Below are 17985 nucleotides of genomic sequence, written 5' to 3'. Positions count from 1 at the left end.
TGCCTTCACCAGCTGTTAATTCGGGTGAAAACAATATCATTCAGTTTATATCCACCATACCTCCCGAAGGAAGCATGAGGGCTGAAATACTGCCTGCACAACACGGGGTGATGCAGTCCTCAGCTGTTTACTCAACTTCTGTAGTAGCCACCTAGATAATTTTGTGATACAACGCGGTTTCATCGGCCTTATGCTAGCAAAGCAAGTGCGAAAACATGTCGGCAGCCGCCTCCCGTACCCAGACAAAAAGTAAGAAGGTTTACAAACATTTTTCAACAGACTCGGTCGCGGATTATGTGGATCTAGACCATATCCGCCTGTTCAACATCGAAACCAAACGTCCGAAGCCAAGAAAAACGGTTTGTGAGCAGCCCCTGTGCCTTCACCAGCTGTTAATTCGGGTGAAAACAATATCATTCAGTTTATATCCACCATACCTCCCGAAGGAAGCATGAGGGCTGAAATACTGCCAAAGTGCACAACACTAGACAGGATCAGTCGAATTGTCAAGATGGAGTTCGAACCACAAACTTTCCGGTCAGTATTTTCGTGCCTTAACCACTGAACTATCTCGAGCTCATTCGGATAACCTCTGCATGTTTCTCGTCAATCAGTCACGTTGATTGTTCTTTGTTCATTGACCTGAGACCAAATGGTGCTATGTATGGCGTGCTAACAACGTACCCTCAAGTTGACGGCGACACTAGCTATGGCAGTAACCAGGATCTGATAATCATAAATCAAACAAAAGAGCAGATAAGTGTGTCATGTGGATACAGAACCAGCACTGGCTAAAGGGGATAGCAGACTAGGAAGTCCAGGGAAAGGTAACCAAGCGGGACGTGTCAAGGTTGGAAAAGTTCATTCAAACAAACCAGCATCAATGGTCAGTGATCACATAGGTGCACATCCGCCTTATTTATAGACTAATGTAATTAGTTAGGAGTCTTCACAAAATGCTTTTGGTGTCATGGAAAATACATCCAGGACCGCTACACTACCATCTCGGACATGCATTCCCAGCATCATAGACACCGGCATCCTGATGGGTTGGTATAACTAGCAGTGCTGGCTAGATGGCTGGCACGCAGTCTCCCACTTCCCGGTTGATGAGCTATGAAATGCAGGAGTGCAACGACTTTCGTTCTGCCTAGGGTGACGTACTGATGTTTGTAGAAAAGTCATATCGACCGATTAGCCTAAAAATGAGTCAAGTAGTAAGATCTTTTGCTAATAGTGGGATTCCTGATCACTTCGTAATCCCAAATACACCCTGCTGTCCCTCGTGTAATCGGCTCCCAAACAAGACGTGGGAGGTACCTCCTCGCCAGATTCCGACAGCCACTACCCACAGCTTTTGTGCGATTACGAACACGATGGATCAAACTTGAACGGTTGATTCGAGGGCTACATGTTGTGCAGTTCGGTCGACAGGTTGCGTGAACACAACCACCGAACCGGAATACCATACTGGGCCACAATACAGCTGACGGCCTCCAAATAGAATTGCTAACATGCTACCGTAGCTCAGTGTGACGTGTCGCATTACACTCAACCATAGTCCCACCACACTGATCAAATTCATGAAAACTTAGTATGGAAATCTAACCCGGGGGCTGATCCCAGATGATGAACCAAATCGGTCATGGGCTGTCGAAAAGTTTTCATCAACTTTGCCTGTATTCCTTCAAAAAAATCTAACACGTTTTCTGTTAAACACCAAATCACCGGTAGTCTATCCGAAAATCACAACGGACGGTACACTACATGATGCGGGATTTCTCGGCCGCAGTTTTTCAGGATCGCCAATGTTTTCCTCCATTTTTACCTTCCATCTACAACGACAATAGTAAACCGACAGTCGATGTACTGCAGAGATCTGCAGAACTCTGCAGTACTTGCTTGACGCATCACACTACCCATTAGGTCGCTGAAAACTCTTCGGTAGCCGACCACCGATTTCACCCCTCTTGCGGCTCATCAAGTAGACCTGGTCCCCTGCTTCTATCACCTTTACGTTCTATGTGAACGGCAAACTCGAGAATGAGTATGCTTCATCGTATCGCGGCTGCGTCTTGAGGTTCATCAACACGTCTGATCCCCAGAGGGACTGTCCGTTATTTCCTTGACGGACAGCTTTGCACTCAGGACCCAGTCACCATCACCATCTTCGACAGCGTGACATCAGTGTTCAACACTGGTGCTTAGCTGCCATACAACCATGATTTATTTGAAAGCCATACCTTGAAGCGAACAAAAGTGGGCGGTGAAACAGGCATTCAAATAACATCATTCTGATATACCATTGAAGTGCATCCGAACATTTGTAATGCTGCCAACTGTTTGTTCAAATAAACCCACAAAAGTGCGTTGTCCAACATACGTGGGTGTACTGTGCTCTACCGAGGGAAAACACGCAAACCCGATGTTTGAAGAATGGTGAATCTTGAAACAGACCACCAGAAAGTTTCAGTGAAATATACAGCAAAAGGGGGTATGTTTACCTACGGTTACCACTGAAAAAGGTTTATCTACCCACAAAAACTAACATCTAGCTTCAGTCGAATATACCCATCAGTTCAATTGAGAATGACTACATCGGCACAGCTAATCCGTATTGAGCCTAGTTGACTTCCAATTCTCACCAACTCACTTGTGTGGCATAGGATCGAATCATCGAGGTTTGCTGAATCGCTCTTACACTTACATAGAGGAAGTCTAGGTTGTCCACATCTTATCAGCGAGGTAGCATACAAACGTACAGTTCTGAGGATTCGTTCTCCCTATAAGTTTACTAAAGGCATACATTAACTCATTTCTGAGCTTCGCTGTCTCCCTCAAGCTGTTTTAGACCTTTCAGTGGAATTTGGATGAGATGCATCCACTCTGGTGTACCAACTAATAATGACCTGTTCGTGGACAGGAGCACGATATTGGCTGGGATACAAAACCGAGACTGTTGAGCGGGTGGTCGATTCTACTATTAGTAACAATCGCATCAAAACAATCGGATACAAAAGGGCATTGAAATTCGAAAAACTAGGTTGCCTGAAACGTAGACAAGCGCCATGAAATAGACGGTCGCGACAGAGAGAGGGAGCAAGACCAAAGGCTGAAATCACTCCAGGCCTGAGTTGAAAACATGTCTGCAACCAATATTATTCGGTTGATCATGTAGCTTTCGTTGCGGCGAAGGGAGTTATTTGGTTCTTTAACATTCATATTCAAAGCTTTCGAAACCGATATTTTGAAGTTTGGCTTTCCAAAATCCAGCAGATTGATGAAGCGGAACATCTTTGATCTATCGGATTACGACGCGGCCAACGTCAACAACAGAATACAGAGTACAAGATAAATATGTGGCCCCAAGACGGTAGGTTTATCTTTGTCTATTTGACAACGTCGCGTGTGTTCAAGCTACACTGCACTGAACAGATACCAAGATTAATGAAATTTCCACGAAGTCACAAATAAAGTACAGAACACACTGGGGTTAGGGGAAGAGATAGGACGTATCAGTAGGTTCGAAGGAAAGGCGGTATAGGTTTATATGGAGGAACAAACAGTATGTCTCAACTTTTATCCCCAGAGAAGCGTATTCATCACAAGTCTTGTTGAGTGCGCACTCAAAACGTCTCCTCGACTGGGGACGAAACGTATGCAAGCCAATTGCCAAGCTTGGTGAACAGATCAACGACCATCCAATCAACCATCAGTAATCTGTCTATTCAACCATAATGCGTACGTCCTGAATCATTTTCCCCTTCAAAGTAGAGGTTAAAAAACCCGCCGCACGACTAATCTTTGGATGCAGTTAAAGCCACAGCACAGTTGGTTTACTCTCCACTAGGTGAAGCATTGACAGTTTCGCAGACTTTCCGTAGATGGACTCAAACCAGCCCCATTGGCGGATGACATGGAGCTTGCCAGTTTGCAAAAGCCAAATGATGCTTGAAAATATTCAATTGTAACAAAAGTCAAAGAGAATACGTGGATAAGGAAATGTCATCCGGATTGTTGTCGTTTATCCCCATTTGTTACAAGTTCCTCCAGCTCTCGAGTCACGCGACGGACGACCGGCGGTCCTTGATAGATCAGACCCGTGTACAGTTGCACCAGCGATGCTCCAGCTGACAACTTCTTCGCAGCATCTTCTCCATCAAATATACCACCGACGCCGACCAAAGGGAGTTGACCTTTTGTTAACGCAGCCACTTTGGTGAGACAGACAGTTGACCGGTCGAATAGGGGACGACCACTTAGACCGCCCCAAACTATCCCATCTGAAGGTGTGTCTAGTTCATCCGGTGGGGGAGCAGCGTGGCAGGCGAGTGCTTCGTCATAAGAGGCCAAACTTGTATTGGAAACAATCAAGCCATCTACTTTGGTCTGGAAAATATGGAAAATGTAAGGAAGCGGGTACTCTGAGGTGCTCTAATCGTGAAGGCGCGGTGATTAAACCACATTACGTAGGCAATATTATAAAAGTTTCAATAATTGGTTTCAGGTGTCCTATCAAGTTCCTTCTGTATTAGCATCACTGGAGGAAGATGTCCCCAGCATGGATTATTGTATCGTCTAGAGAGCTACAGAGTGGAAGGCTGATGTAATCCAAGGTCAAGTAAACAAAACTGCCCGTGAAACGGTGATAGAACAATTGGTTAGAAAAGGTTGCTGACAATTTCACCATGCACTACACAAGTGAAGCGAAAGTAAAACTTGAAAGACAAACCATTGGATTCATGGCCGTTTCTACGATATCCTTGAGCGATTCGTCACTCTCATCGGGTGAGATTTTTAAGAGAATTGGAGTCCGTTTGGTGAGCTTTGACCGAGCAGTGAGAACCTAGTAAGGATGGAACGAACAGATAGCCCGAGATATCACGTCAAAATGATCAAACCGCATGCTAGTAAGAGACCATAAAGATGGAGAAATTCTGAATTTATTTGGAAGGCCAAAAGCTTTGGGCCTCTATCGTCCTACATTACTGGAAGAACGTATTTACTCCAAGGCCAACCCTACTGATGCCGTCACAGAAAGTTGTGAATACGGATCCGTGAGGGCTGACATACAACACTGTACAGATACGGTACGTTGTGGGGGTATAACCCAGTTACAGGCGCACAATCCCCTAAAAAGCAATACACCAGGCGCTTGGCTGACGTAGTGAGATCCACAAAGTATAGGCTGTAGTTTATACCGAAACGCAAACGTCTATCAATGGCTGATAGATAGTCCTCCAATGGGGAGGGGCATAGAATAGCCGTGCTTTTGTGTACCTGGTTGAGGTGATATATTCCATTTGCTATTCTTGTGACCTGATTGGCTTCAACTAATCTAGGACTTTGCCGTTTAAATGCTTATCACATAGATCAGGTTAGTAACCCATACTGGGAAGTTGATCTCAAGTAGCAGTGAAACTGCCTTCTAAACTTTCGAATGCCGACTGAAGACACACAAATGTGTAGAACACCCACCTGACCAAGCAATTCCTTCAATTTTTGTTTATTTTGCATGGAGCGGAGTCCCGGTGTGTTTGGACTGGATACATTGATGACCAAGTAATCAGCAACTTCTCCAAACCTTTTCACTCCAGCGACAAAATCAGCGACAGGGTCTGGTGATTGCTTGTTACAACCCAAATTCACTCCGACAACGCCTCGACCTGAAATTTCCGTGGATAGCCAACGAAGGGGATAAGTGGGATACACTACGGAAGACACCAGCAGGTTGCTAGACCAACGAATTGCGACACAACTGCCGTTATACTGCCCAACTGGTCGTCCAAATCCGTCGTGAGTGTTAACGAAGGCAACGGTGTTTTTTACATACATACTGGTAAATGCTACTCATGCTGCCATTCCCGACATGGATAGCTCATCTGTCTGCTTCAAAGAAACACAAAAGTCAATAATAACGGAGAGGCGTTGGGCCACCTGCTTATGCGGTTTTTAGGGACACGCTTTTCGAATTCATTCCTTTTCGGAACAGCGCGGCACCGTCGTTTCCATAAATGTGAGAATGCCAGTCATCTGCAGCAAACCACTTATTGTCTTTACACTTATCGCGCTGAACGGCAAGCTCTAACCTGAGTGTTGTTTCAATATGACTACTTATCCCAGATGGGCCACATTAAATGCAGATTACAATAGATTAGATCAGATAGGTAGGTACATGGGAAAGCATTCCAAATGTCGTCTTGAATAGATCGGGCAAGCGGGCTTCTAATCAAATTTCTTGATCCGTTTCTCAGCCAAAACGAGATAGGCCCTTTTATTCTCTTGTGCAATTGCCATATCTTATGTTTGAGGTATTCTGTTGTACAAAGATGGGTGAAGGCGCGGAGTGCATTGCTTTCAAATGGGTTGGCAATTCCTCTTTAAAATAAAGCGGTATAAGCTGAGTAGTTGTAAACATTGCTTTGAGTGAAGAGATATTTACCTTGCTTTATCAAAAAGAAATCGTATTAGGTTCCATTCGTCCGCCTAATACTCGTATTTGCATACGAATCCATGTTTGACGGGAGACTCAGCTGTATCTAGCCGAAGTTCTCGTTTGTAATGGTCTTCTTTAAGAAGGTCGTGGGCCGCCGAAGAGTTTTCAGTAACCGTATGGGGAATGCATTACGGTGTAAATCTAAGAAGTGGAATGAAACATCCCACTTTTTCAACCATAAACCAGCTTGCCGTATTTGTTGCGGTAGAGTGCGTTCAACCTGTAGCTGCAAGGATGTCTACAAGGGCTAATATGCCGTCTACGTCTCACCAATAAACGTGAAGCCGGGTAGATTTGAGTTAAATGCGTTTATGAGGAATGTGCCAAGTGGAATTGCACCTGAGAACAACGGACCGTTGGCTGGATTATCCATGCGCATGTAGTTTTGTTTCATGTAGTCACAAAGGTAGTGAACGACTTCTGTGAGACGCTGATGATCAAAGAAGACACATCTAGTAAGAGCATTTATTTTCTATTCCTACTGACGTCCCTGGTTGCGTCCGTGAATGTAAACGTATTCCCTAAGCTCTAATGACAAATGTGACGAAGAACTAGTTCAAAGGCTTGTCAAATCAGCTTACGAGAAAGATCAAAATTTAAGGACGCGATCAAGGAATTCAACGTGAATAAACAAAGTATGATCCTATAAAAGGTACATTTCTTTTTCGCGAGGCGTTCGTTGATAATGGTTCTAAACAAGAATGAAGGAGCTGTACGGAGCTTCTGGGCCGTATGAATCAGACCGACTTCGCTTCAGATACAAAATCTCAAGTGGTGTTGTGACTGACTCACCTTGCCAAACCCGGTCTTTGAGACGTTCATATACGGCATCATGTCCCTCACTATTGAAACCATACCTGAAAAACGATAAGAGAAAGCCACTGAAAGCTGTACTGAATAAACGTACAGTGGAGGAAACAAGTAGCAGACGCGGATCAGTCACACACATGCAACGCAGTCTGACGTCAAACATCGATGACAAAGTCTTACAGGGGAAGGACACTTGGAATTTCACGATGAAAATCGGAAGTGTTTAGACTTCCGTAGAGTGCAGACTCCCGTTTGATTGTGAATGAATAATTGGTGATGCAATGAATGAAGATGGGAGGTGCCTTCCCATTGATACCGCCCACCTCCAGAGCAGCAATAAGTCTGTGTATACCCGCTCTTGTATGCCATACTCACAGACCTACAAGTTCATGAAGCGATCGCTGTGGTAGAGAGCAACGTCAGAAGCACACAATACGTACTGGTACTCAGCTACGCAACCAAATAGGAAAAGTGTCCTAGTAAAATAGAAGCTAGACTGAAATGCACAGGTAGTGAGGTTCCAGGTAAGGCAGTCGTGAGCAGTATAGGAACATACAAATAAGTGAATTGTCAGGACGCAACACCAGTCGGACACTTACTTGGGTTTTCGATGCCTCTGCGACACTTCACGATATATCCAATATGTAAACCAATACACAAACCATAAACTTCGGCTACGCAGTTCGCCTAACACCAATACACTCGCCCTCGGCATCGATTTTCTCCTCAGAACACAAGAGAACCACGTGAACTTCCGAAGATCTCGAACGAATCAGCCGACTAACACATATGTTGAAACCGTCCTGACAACTAGTGACATCTCCACCACTTGAAATGGGGAAACATCTTCTGCGGAGGTGATGGGAATATGCGTTTGGCAAGCGGTTCAAGCAATGTATTTCATCTTTCTTTCCCGTTACTCCAGGCTAACGTACGATACTACAGATATGCTCTACGTAGCGGTAACACAGTTGAATACTAAAAATGTGTTGTATGTTGTCTCTCCAGCTGAAACGATCGACCGACATAGGTATTTGATGAGGGACGGTTACTTCTGAGACGAAAAGTAGAAAAAGTGGAAACAGTTTTTGAAGAAAAATTGGACACCGTAAACAAACATGATAGCGACGAGTTCTGAGTTGTTCTTGCAAGCAAACCATACATTGTCCGGATATACTGAAAAATATTGCATCTAAATCAGGAAAGTTTTAACCAGGGTCGTCATCAAAAGTGACGGCGATATGTCAGTATTACACACTGGCACTTAACTGTCATACAACAATGGGGAAATACGCTAGAAAGGAAAGGAAAGATAAGGCAAGGCAGAAAAATATCGTGAGAAAACATACATCCTTGAGGATGACGATCAACCTCGAACAGAAAAATGAACATGTCCGAACATCATGTCGGATTAGAGTGTCACCAGCAGGATTCATTCAACATCACTCGCGAACCTTAGAGAAAAGATAGGATAACAACGACATGAATCTTAGCTGGACACTTGCACACAAAACTGATGCAAGACGAACTGAGTCATCGGTTCTACCAGGAGAGAGTTACTAATTAGGTGGGGAGTGGGGGGAAGAAGTATGTGAAAGAGAAAGAAGGGAGGAGTCAGCAGTAGCCTGTTTTCGCTTACCCGCTCCGCTATATGCAGCGGGTAAGGCGACTCGACTGATGACACCAAGCGACAATGTGGCATGAGTTTATTGTTATACACGTAAGTATCATGAATGTACGCGGGCTGGGCTACTGTTAGGGCTCCCACACCTAAACAGGAGGACGACTAGGATCCTCAAACAAAGCATATGCCTAACTGCAAAGTAGCGGTGCTTGGCGGGAAATGCAAATGCATTACTATTTGTACGGAACAAGTCGCCACATTTTCCAACCTCCAAACTGGAAGACCAGGAGAGTGTTTGTCAGACCTCTAACCGTTGACCAACCTGGTATGAGAGACTCTGTAAGTGTCGCTGCGACGTCCCCCAGTACAACTCAACGGCTCGCTGAGGTGCGCAAACCGACACGTCACGGTAAGATCCAGTCTCTTCTAGACGGATGTTTCCCAGGAGGTGAAAAATACCACTTTGTACTTGTTCGGCCTTGAACAAGGGATTCGAACATCAAACGTAAATCGAAATGAATATAATGGAGTCTATATTTCAGGTCGAATTGACTGGAAAGACCATGAAGGGTGCACCTTCTAGTAGGGAAACTTGGGAACCGTCGATCGACTGGAAAGACCATGAAGGATGCCCCTTCTTGTGGGGAAACTTGGGACCCGTCGATCTGTTCGAATCCTGAGTTTTAATGCCAGTTTGGAGATGTACAACCACAACTCACACATCAGAAACTCCAAAATAGCAGACCAAATGACCCGAACATCAATCCGAAGTTTAGAAAAAGTGAGTGGAGTGGATGGTCATGTCCGACACTACCACCATATGAGCCCGCAAAGGTGTATATACAAAACGAATACGAGACTCAAGAACGTTCGGAGCATGTTCTGACGAACAAGAACGTCGAGTACAAATAGGTCAACAGCATCGGTGTTGTGACATGTGCACTATCACACTAAGACTGGAAAGAGAATGGATTTTGGTCCATATACCTCCTCTTGGGTCATCAGGCCCTAAGTCTCAGACCAGGCACAATAAGCAGTGCAAGCAATCCCATTACCTCTGCGGTTGCCACACAGCTGTTACCGCCTGGTTGGGGCGGTTCTTTTCCCCCCAGTAGGAGTAACTAAACTAGATAGTGCCTGAAGATGCCAGCTACATCTTGACACTGAATGAGTAAAATTTTGCCAAGAGACGATAATGAGAGTAAACAGACGAAACAAGGCTGATAGCAATACCTGTTAATGACTGCCTCTCGTTCCGGCCACCGGAAAACGCGCGGGCGAGGATTTCCAGGCTGGGGTTTCGGTGTGACTGTGCCAACTTCCACATGGGAGAAGCCTGCGTCCAACAAGCCAATAATAGCTTCACCGTTTTTGTCGAATCCAGCTGCAACACCAACAGGGTGATCAAAATCCAGACCAAAGACATTGCAGCGGAGGGATGGAACAGCTACATCCCGTCGATGTGGGCCAAATCCATAGCGCAAGGCCTTCACAGCCATAAAATGCGCTGTTTCTCCATCTGGGATCACCCTGTGTAAGGCGGGCATCAGAAGTTCTCTATAAAATCGTTCGTTTCCCGAACAGATACCCTGAGCGGTGAACATTCCGAGTCCAAGACCCAAAACCATAGCTGTTGAACGAAGTCGACTGCTCATCGAATTGGACACGAAGCCTGAAAACAATAAAGAAATAAAACCTAGCAAAAAAGGAAATCCAAAGTTAAGTAGCGTAAAAGCAGCATAGCAGAAAAAGTATTGAAGAAGAATCTATATTTTGGTGTGCGCCAATGGTTATCCATCCTAGTTGTATGAGACAGTCCCAAGAAGAGGCGATGCGGCCATCGTTGAAGTTTTTGTTCCTGAAGGGTACATTTTTGCGGCCAACTAAACTACAAAATACGGCGAAACCCCTCAATAAACGCCCAGACGTCAAAGCACACATTACATTCCTGTTGCCTGTCATGGCCTTAAGACCCAAAAACGGATATATCCGCGAGTTCACTTAATCAGCTAGGAATCATGGTCCATGGTTCACCATGGTTCCGTTCACCAATGACAATGACAATAGGAAAATGCAAGACACGTTTTGGAGGCGATAACTCGGTCAGCTCATTTACCTTAAGTTGTTCTCCCCGTCCGATTGAGGTGATACGACGACGCACTGAATGTAATAGCTTTGATGCGGGACTGAGTGACAGCTCCACTTGTCGGGGTCTCTAAGCATTCCTCTGTTTCATCCCGGGGTCCCCATCCGGGAAGGCATCAAGCACCAATATAAAAGAATTGACTGGCAAGGCTTCTCATGCTTCGTTGCTACCTAATGGACTGATATTCCTGAGTCGTCTCCGACCTACATATGGTTGGTTGAAGGTGGTCCGGAAACAAACGGCTCTCTGGAATACGGAGTACCTCGTTTAACCAGAGTGACTACGTTTGTGAGGACACTCTGGGGTTCTTCAGTATTACTTAGCATTTTTCCAACAATTGTAGGCAATGTTCAAACACAGAAACCTAGAAGATACCGACGTTGCAGAACATAAGTGGCTCGGGTGAGTTTGGTTTGCAGGCCAGGTTTTGAGGTTCGTCCCCAGTCGATGAGATATCGTCCGTGCAGCAGTGTTGTTTGAAGTCCTATGGGGCCTTCGCGTTTTCATTCCGCGTTGTCAACTCGATATGAGCGTTTGTGTTTGGTTCACAAATGCAGCAGGTTCTCCGTTATCCGTGCGCTGAGCATCGACTCTAAATCTGCCACCTAATTATGCTTCTTCGTGACTTAATCGTCCAACTTGGGCATTCATATCACCCGTCAGGATCACTATATTCATCCTGACGACCGAAACCGTTGTGTCATATCTTGATCAAAACCCGTCCTCAGTCTCAGAACTGCTGGCTGTCTGGGATTGTGCTGATACGACAAATAAACACTGTTTAGAGTATCGACCTGCATTGATCTTACTTGGGCCAGGTAACCCCGCAGCTCCAAGACGGTGGTTTACTGGGTTCCAACCCAGTAAGACGATTTCAGCCTTGGGGATGAGTGCAACTTCCACACCATAGATATCACGAACCATTGCTTAAGAACCATCAGATACCTTAAGAGCGAAATGTGGAACAACTGAGCTTGTCCTAAACGACTTGAGGTGCATGACCGAATTGGGGTCTTGTATAAGTGTGTCGGAGACGAATTCATCGAAGGAGGTAAAGCAGAGTTTCAGCACGAGAGATTTGTTGTACAATTTGACGTTGAGTATGGACATAGAGTATGGACATAGGTTAGTAATTGACTAGGCGATGGTTTAAACAAGTAAGAATGGCCAGGGTTGATTGCACTGCATTGTTCGATGGGTGGAGGGAAGGCCGGTGAGCGGAAGGCTGCAAGGGCGGAGGATACTTCCTGGTTGCCCAAGCCGAAAAAGAGATACTCCATGTTCAGCCTATAACCCAAAAATCTAAACCGCGAGACAGCGGTTAAGGTTTACTTTGTTGACCCACTTGGCTGCAGGGGGCCGGCCTGGTCCGAGGACGCATGGGGTAAAGCATTACCTTTTCGTTCTTAATGAGACCGCGAACAGATGGAGCTTTTTAAGCAGCACTAGACTTTATGGTTCTAGAAGTACTTCGACCGTACCGAATAATGAGCGGGCGGTCACGGTTAACCATTAGAAGATCAGAGCGTGTGGTTTTCAAGGCCAAACTATTGTAACCTGCCCTTCCTCTGTGGGAGGGAGCATCGCTGTCCATAAATATGGACATGCCGATCTTCTTGGGAGTAACTCCTTGCTACCTTCACATTCTTGTCGCAGAGGCCAGTATGGTTCTATCTTCAGACCGCCTGGTAATACGAATTCTTGCACTACGGACAGTCGTCGTTCTTCTCCGGGCTGCTCCTCAATTACCTTTATGCAGTGATAGAACCTTTAGGAACTGAGTTCCAGTCAGTATAGCCCGCATGATTATTGCGGCACAGAAGACCGACCGCCACGTGAAGGCGATAGCTTTAGGTCAGGCTACTTTCGACAGCTGCGTAATAGCATGACGGCAGTTGCGTAGCATCCAGGGTTCTGGGTTTCGATAGCAGCAGATGATCTGCCTACCATCACTGTCACTTGTTTCCTCAGCACGAGCAAGAGGGATGGTCCAAGTGGTTAGAGCGCGGATTTACGACCGGAAGGGCAACCTGGCAGTATCCCAGCCCTCGTGCTTCCTTCGGGCGGCATGGCAGCTAGGCACCGAAAGGGTGCTACAGCTGAGCGATTTTTTAAAATTTTTTTTGCTTCATCATCATCAGCAGCATGACATCAGTGTTCAAAACTGCGACCAGACACAGATACGGTTCGAGTAAGGACATGGCGACGCTTGAGTTAGGGAAGGTGCTATGTTCTGGTCGCTTGTCGGTGCTGCGGCGGGTACTGCTGATGGGGCATTCGAGTAGTATGTTGCTTGCTTGTAACTCTGCTGTGATCCGATGGGAGATGGGATTTATTACGGAGTTGGTGGAACTGCCCTGCAGCATTCGTTTACAATCGTGTGATAGTCGATGGATATCCACGAAAGTTCAAGAAGACGGATAGCCGGTTTTTTTAAAACAAGGTGCATATGAGAGTTTTACTTTCCTGTCCCATAGTCTGTGACTATTTAGTCGGTGTTTTCTAATAAACAACTCCGCGGCAAAGGAATTTCCCGCAGTCACTGGTATGTATAGACGGGCGCGTTTTGGATGTGGTACGAGCAGCGGAATTAGTGTTCATCGCATTCTTGGCTTGCAATCAGTTAACATGGAAATGTCGCGCTGCGCATGGCGCACATAATGGCTGTCGGACGAAGGATATCTCCGTCGGGACATTATGAGTTTTACTCCGAGGCCTACCAAGGAGAGATGCTGCCATTTCTTGCCATCAACACCCTATGGGGAGAGGTCGTATCCAGCCACGTGTTATGTAACATCAGCGCATAGTGCACCTCATGTTGTCTTTCTTCTCCAGTCGGTCATCACTGTATGTAAGATAGCTGCGAGAATACTAGGTTTGTTTTTGACGCTTCAATCTCACGCTGCGCAAAGTCAAGCCACATCTGTCATACTTAGTCCAGCAAATTTCCCACCTACACTTTCACCCGCTTTCACATTCGTTCGCCTGTGGACCTGAAGCACGCGTGTTGACTTTATGTTTCTCCACCACTGCATCTGCATCACGGTCCCTAACCATGAAAACTGGCTTCCTGCAACGGGCAAAGCAGGAGCAAAATAAACCAAAATAATCCCTTGCTAAACTTGACAGAACTGATCCTGTAGCTTTCAGTGTCCGTAATCTCTGTCGAATTGAGAGACAGGCATCTCTTGCTGAAACCTTGATTCCTCTCTCTTTGTCTGTCACGCACCTCAAGCCGTTTAAATCGAGCACAGATGTTCCGCACTGCACTCTTCGGGTATCTGGTAATGCTGACGTAATTACTCGTTTTGCCTACGGTGTGGGAGTTGCACTCAAGCACAAGGCTGAAGATGCTTCACTGGACTGAATCCAAGTACGATTGTCTCGTTCAACTAAGACCAATGTAGGTTGATGCGAAGCCAAGGGGGACGGATTCCGCTGAGGTATTTTACAATTACTTCGGTCAGGAAGAACGGATACAATTGTCTTGGCGGGTGATATGGAGGCCCAAGTTAGAAGACCAGGTTCGGATGGAACGCAACTAAAGGTGGATATAGAAGCCGTGATCAGCACGCGGATAATGGGAAGCGACTCCTTTAATTTTGTGCCGAACATCGCATGAACTGCCACCACAAGCACTGACAGCGAACTACTCACGGGCCACTAAGCGCGAGCCAGTCATGGACTCATCTGCATCGTGTGGCTACCAGTAACGATGAAGAGTCTCAATTAACGATTGTCATTCCTATAGAGCGTGAGTAGCTCAGCCATTGTGGGATGGCGCCCTTTTCCTGAAACCATGTGGCATCCCTCAGCATGGCTATTCCGTTATTCCCACCCGAGCCAACCAATGCTCCGGAAACATCGATGGTCAAACATCAGCAACTTTCGCACTGGGGGCAATATATGTCATGGGCTGGCAAAACCGCCTTGGCCATCTCGATAGTTGATCTCTTTCATAGCAGGAGCACCGAGCCTCATAGAACTGTCCCGATAAATAGATTTGTCTACCGCATCAACCGGCTTGTCTGCAAGCATAAGGCCATGTAGCAGTGCTTCATTTTTCTGGCGAGACGCACAGAGAAACGTGTGATAGAATAATTCAGGTTGCACAGACATACAGGGTTTTAATAACGAAGTTTAAAGGGGACGTAGTGAGCTAAGGATAAAAGCTTTCTATATGACTTTACGCGCCCACAGGAGTTCGCATGCGGTGCCTTCACGACGGATGAGAATTCAGAAAGAACGACTTAAGTCGCTCCGTTTTCATCACCATCACCGTCTACAGCACATCGTTGCTGAACGCTAGTACTTCGCTGCCAGTTGTCTGGGACATTCCCCTTTTGACCCTTGGCATGACTGCATCTTGTAGAAGGGGCTTCCTCCCATTGTAGCCTGCGAGGTAATTGCGGCACCCAAGCCCAATTTCCACGAAAAGGTGGTAGTTTTGGTTGGCTATGCTCGTCGAATTCGTACCTCAGAGTTCGCATCTTAGGTTCACCCGCGAAGTATTTCGCCGAATGTTCGGCGAATCTATATTGGAGGAAAGCATGACCTGAATCCCCGTATATATCCCATAATGATCGGCAGTCCAGTATCAAGCCGTACCCGCAATACGGCTCCTGGCGCAAGTAGCTAATTTGGTACCGCAGCCGTGCAGCAGTGGGGGAATGCCAAAACACAACCACGTCCACCGCGTCACGACCCAGTTCCACGAAGGAACAATTAGTGGTCAAGAGTTTCGGAAGACCTCTACTATCATCCCTACGCCTTAGGCCTAAAATGAGTTCGTCAATGTATGGCGTATCACGTGAACCGAAGCGCCCTGCCTGTGCATCAAGAACTGCGATTAAAACTACACGGATCCACGGATTGATGCACAAGATCGAGGCTTTTGCCCAAGTTTCCCGGGTGGGTTTTGTTCTTGTCGGTCAGTGGCTGTCGTTCACCTGAAAGGCACAAGTGAAAAAAGGGTGTAGCACTGCTCCTTATGTTCCCAGCGCGGGGCAGTATGCTTGCCAGCGCGAGGATTCACATAAATAAATGTCTAATAGTGCTTTAAATTGGGTTCGAGAAGGAGGGTGTACAACCGTCGGAGGAAGGTCATTCCACGCAGCTACTACCCGAAATGAAAACAATTTTGTCCAATGAATGTGTATGCCCTGAGCTTGAAAATTTTCTTACTATGTCCCCGCCGGGTGTTTGCTGGGTCAACGGTAAAAAACCTGTTTGCCAAGCTTTGTTCAAACAGGGCGTAAGTAAGAATTAGGTCCCCTCGGAGGCGACGGTACTCCAGGGGAAAGAGATCAAGCATCGCGAGACGCGTTTCGTAGTCCACGGATTTGAGGCCGGCAACCATTCTCGTGGTGGCCCGCTGGACACGCTCAATGAGGGTGACGTCTTTCGTACGTCCTGAGTAGACAACTTGGTTGGCGTACTCCACGAGCGGTCTGACGTAGGCCCCACCTGATCTCTTGGTGGTAGACAGTGAAATAGTTACTTCCCGACTGGAGCTGCCTTCCGCATAGCCATAACTACAGCTGGTTAGAAATTCGGGCGCCATCAGGGAGCCGCGTTAGCAACTGCCCTTCTGCAGATACTGGGACAAGGTCAGCCACCAGGCAGTCACGACTATTCGGAGTCGGTGTAATATGCACGCCATGGCGGCATCAGGGGACAGTGGTTCACCAAAGGCAGGGTTCCATGAAAATTTTTGTGGATAGAAAACCAAAACTTACATATAAATCAACCAAAACGGCGGGCTCTGTGCTACGCTGGCGACGAGGCATGACCTGTATGTACCATTTCTTCTAACCAATCACGTGCAAGTTGGGATGACCGGTCTTTGCATACCCTTAGACGCACATGTAGTATGGAAGCAGCAGGGGACAGTGATTCTCCGAAAGTATGGATTCACAACAATTCCTGTGGACAGAAGACAGAAAGAAAGATCATGAGCCGAAGAAAACTAAACAACTTTAAAGTGGCAGATACCGTGTATTACACTGGCCCCCTTTTAGAGAAACACTGTCCTCGGTTTACGATGGTCCACATGAACCGGCTTTCGCTAGTGGTGTGGTGCGTGAGGCTATTCAAATACATGAGACACCGTTGGAGAAACAAGCCAACCACCTCCTTGATGGACAGAAACGGGGAATCCACAAATGACCCAATGGTCGTATCTGGTTTACAGAGAACACTCTGCAGGCCCGCATTCTGTCCCAGCGATCTCGTCACATCCAGGCTTGTCAGGAAGTAGCTACGAGCTGCCGCTAACAAACGTGGTTTGCACTGAGGAGGACATTCGCCAACTCTTGGACAAAACTAACCAGTTTAGCCTTTTGGGGCTGGACGAGGTCCATCCGAGGAATAATCACTCACACTGACAAGGCGTTTCTACCTAATCCCAGTTAGCACCGCTGCAGAAATTTCTGCAGAATGTCTGCACCCGAGTGCGGACATTTCCGCACAAGTTCCGCAGATTTCTGCACCCGGGTGCGGAACCAGTGCGAAAATGAAACAAGTTTCCGCACAATGTCCGCACACTTCTGCACCCGGGTGCGGAAAATCCGTACCCAGTACCGGGATTTCCGCACCCAGTCCGCACTTAGCTAAAGTCGTTCGACGCGCAAATATAGCCCATTATACGGATTTATCCCTTTCCCTAGTACGATTCAGTAACATCCTAAACACTAAGTGATAACCCATCTGCCCCCATATAATTGCTCAGTGTATTACATTTCCGGATATCAATAAGCGCCTTCAAGTACAAATGTTTTAATGAGTGAATTATAAAAAATACAGGGGGAAGATCATTTGTCACTCTTGGTGGCTCTCTGCAGGCGTTTCCGAACTTTCTGCCGTTCGTTCTCCAGCCAGCGATGAACGATTTCCTTTATTTGTCGCGGA

At 46.5% G+C, this 17985-nt stretch overlaps 1 protein-coding gene across 1 annotated transcript; it reads right to left on the bottom strand.

Moving 5' to 3' along the window:
* Nucleotides 1-2965: 2965 nt before the first annotated feature.
* T265_12819 (hypothetical protein) lies at nt 2966-16610 on the bottom strand (the record flags this gene model as incomplete). The annotated part of the gene is made up of 6 exons (XM_009165680.1): nt 2966-4389; nt 4733-4846; nt 5479-5666; nt 7289-7353; nt 10164-10602; nt 16261-16610. Coding segments are annotated over 6 exons (1539 nt in total), but the record flags the coding sequence as incomplete, so codon positions are not given.
* Nucleotides 16611-17985: the final 1375 nt, after the last annotated feature.

The sequence above is a fragment of the Opisthorchis viverrini genome, assembly GCF_000715545.1.
Source record: "Opisthorchis viverrini unplaced genomic scaffold opera_v5_17, whole genome shotgun sequence".
Classification (NCBI taxonomy): domain Eukaryota; kingdom Metazoa; phylum Platyhelminthes; class Trematoda; order Opisthorchiida; family Opisthorchiidae; genus Opisthorchis; species Opisthorchis viverrini.
Note: the sequence above shows the minus strand (reverse complement) of the source record. Positions and strands in the feature narration are given on the sequence as shown.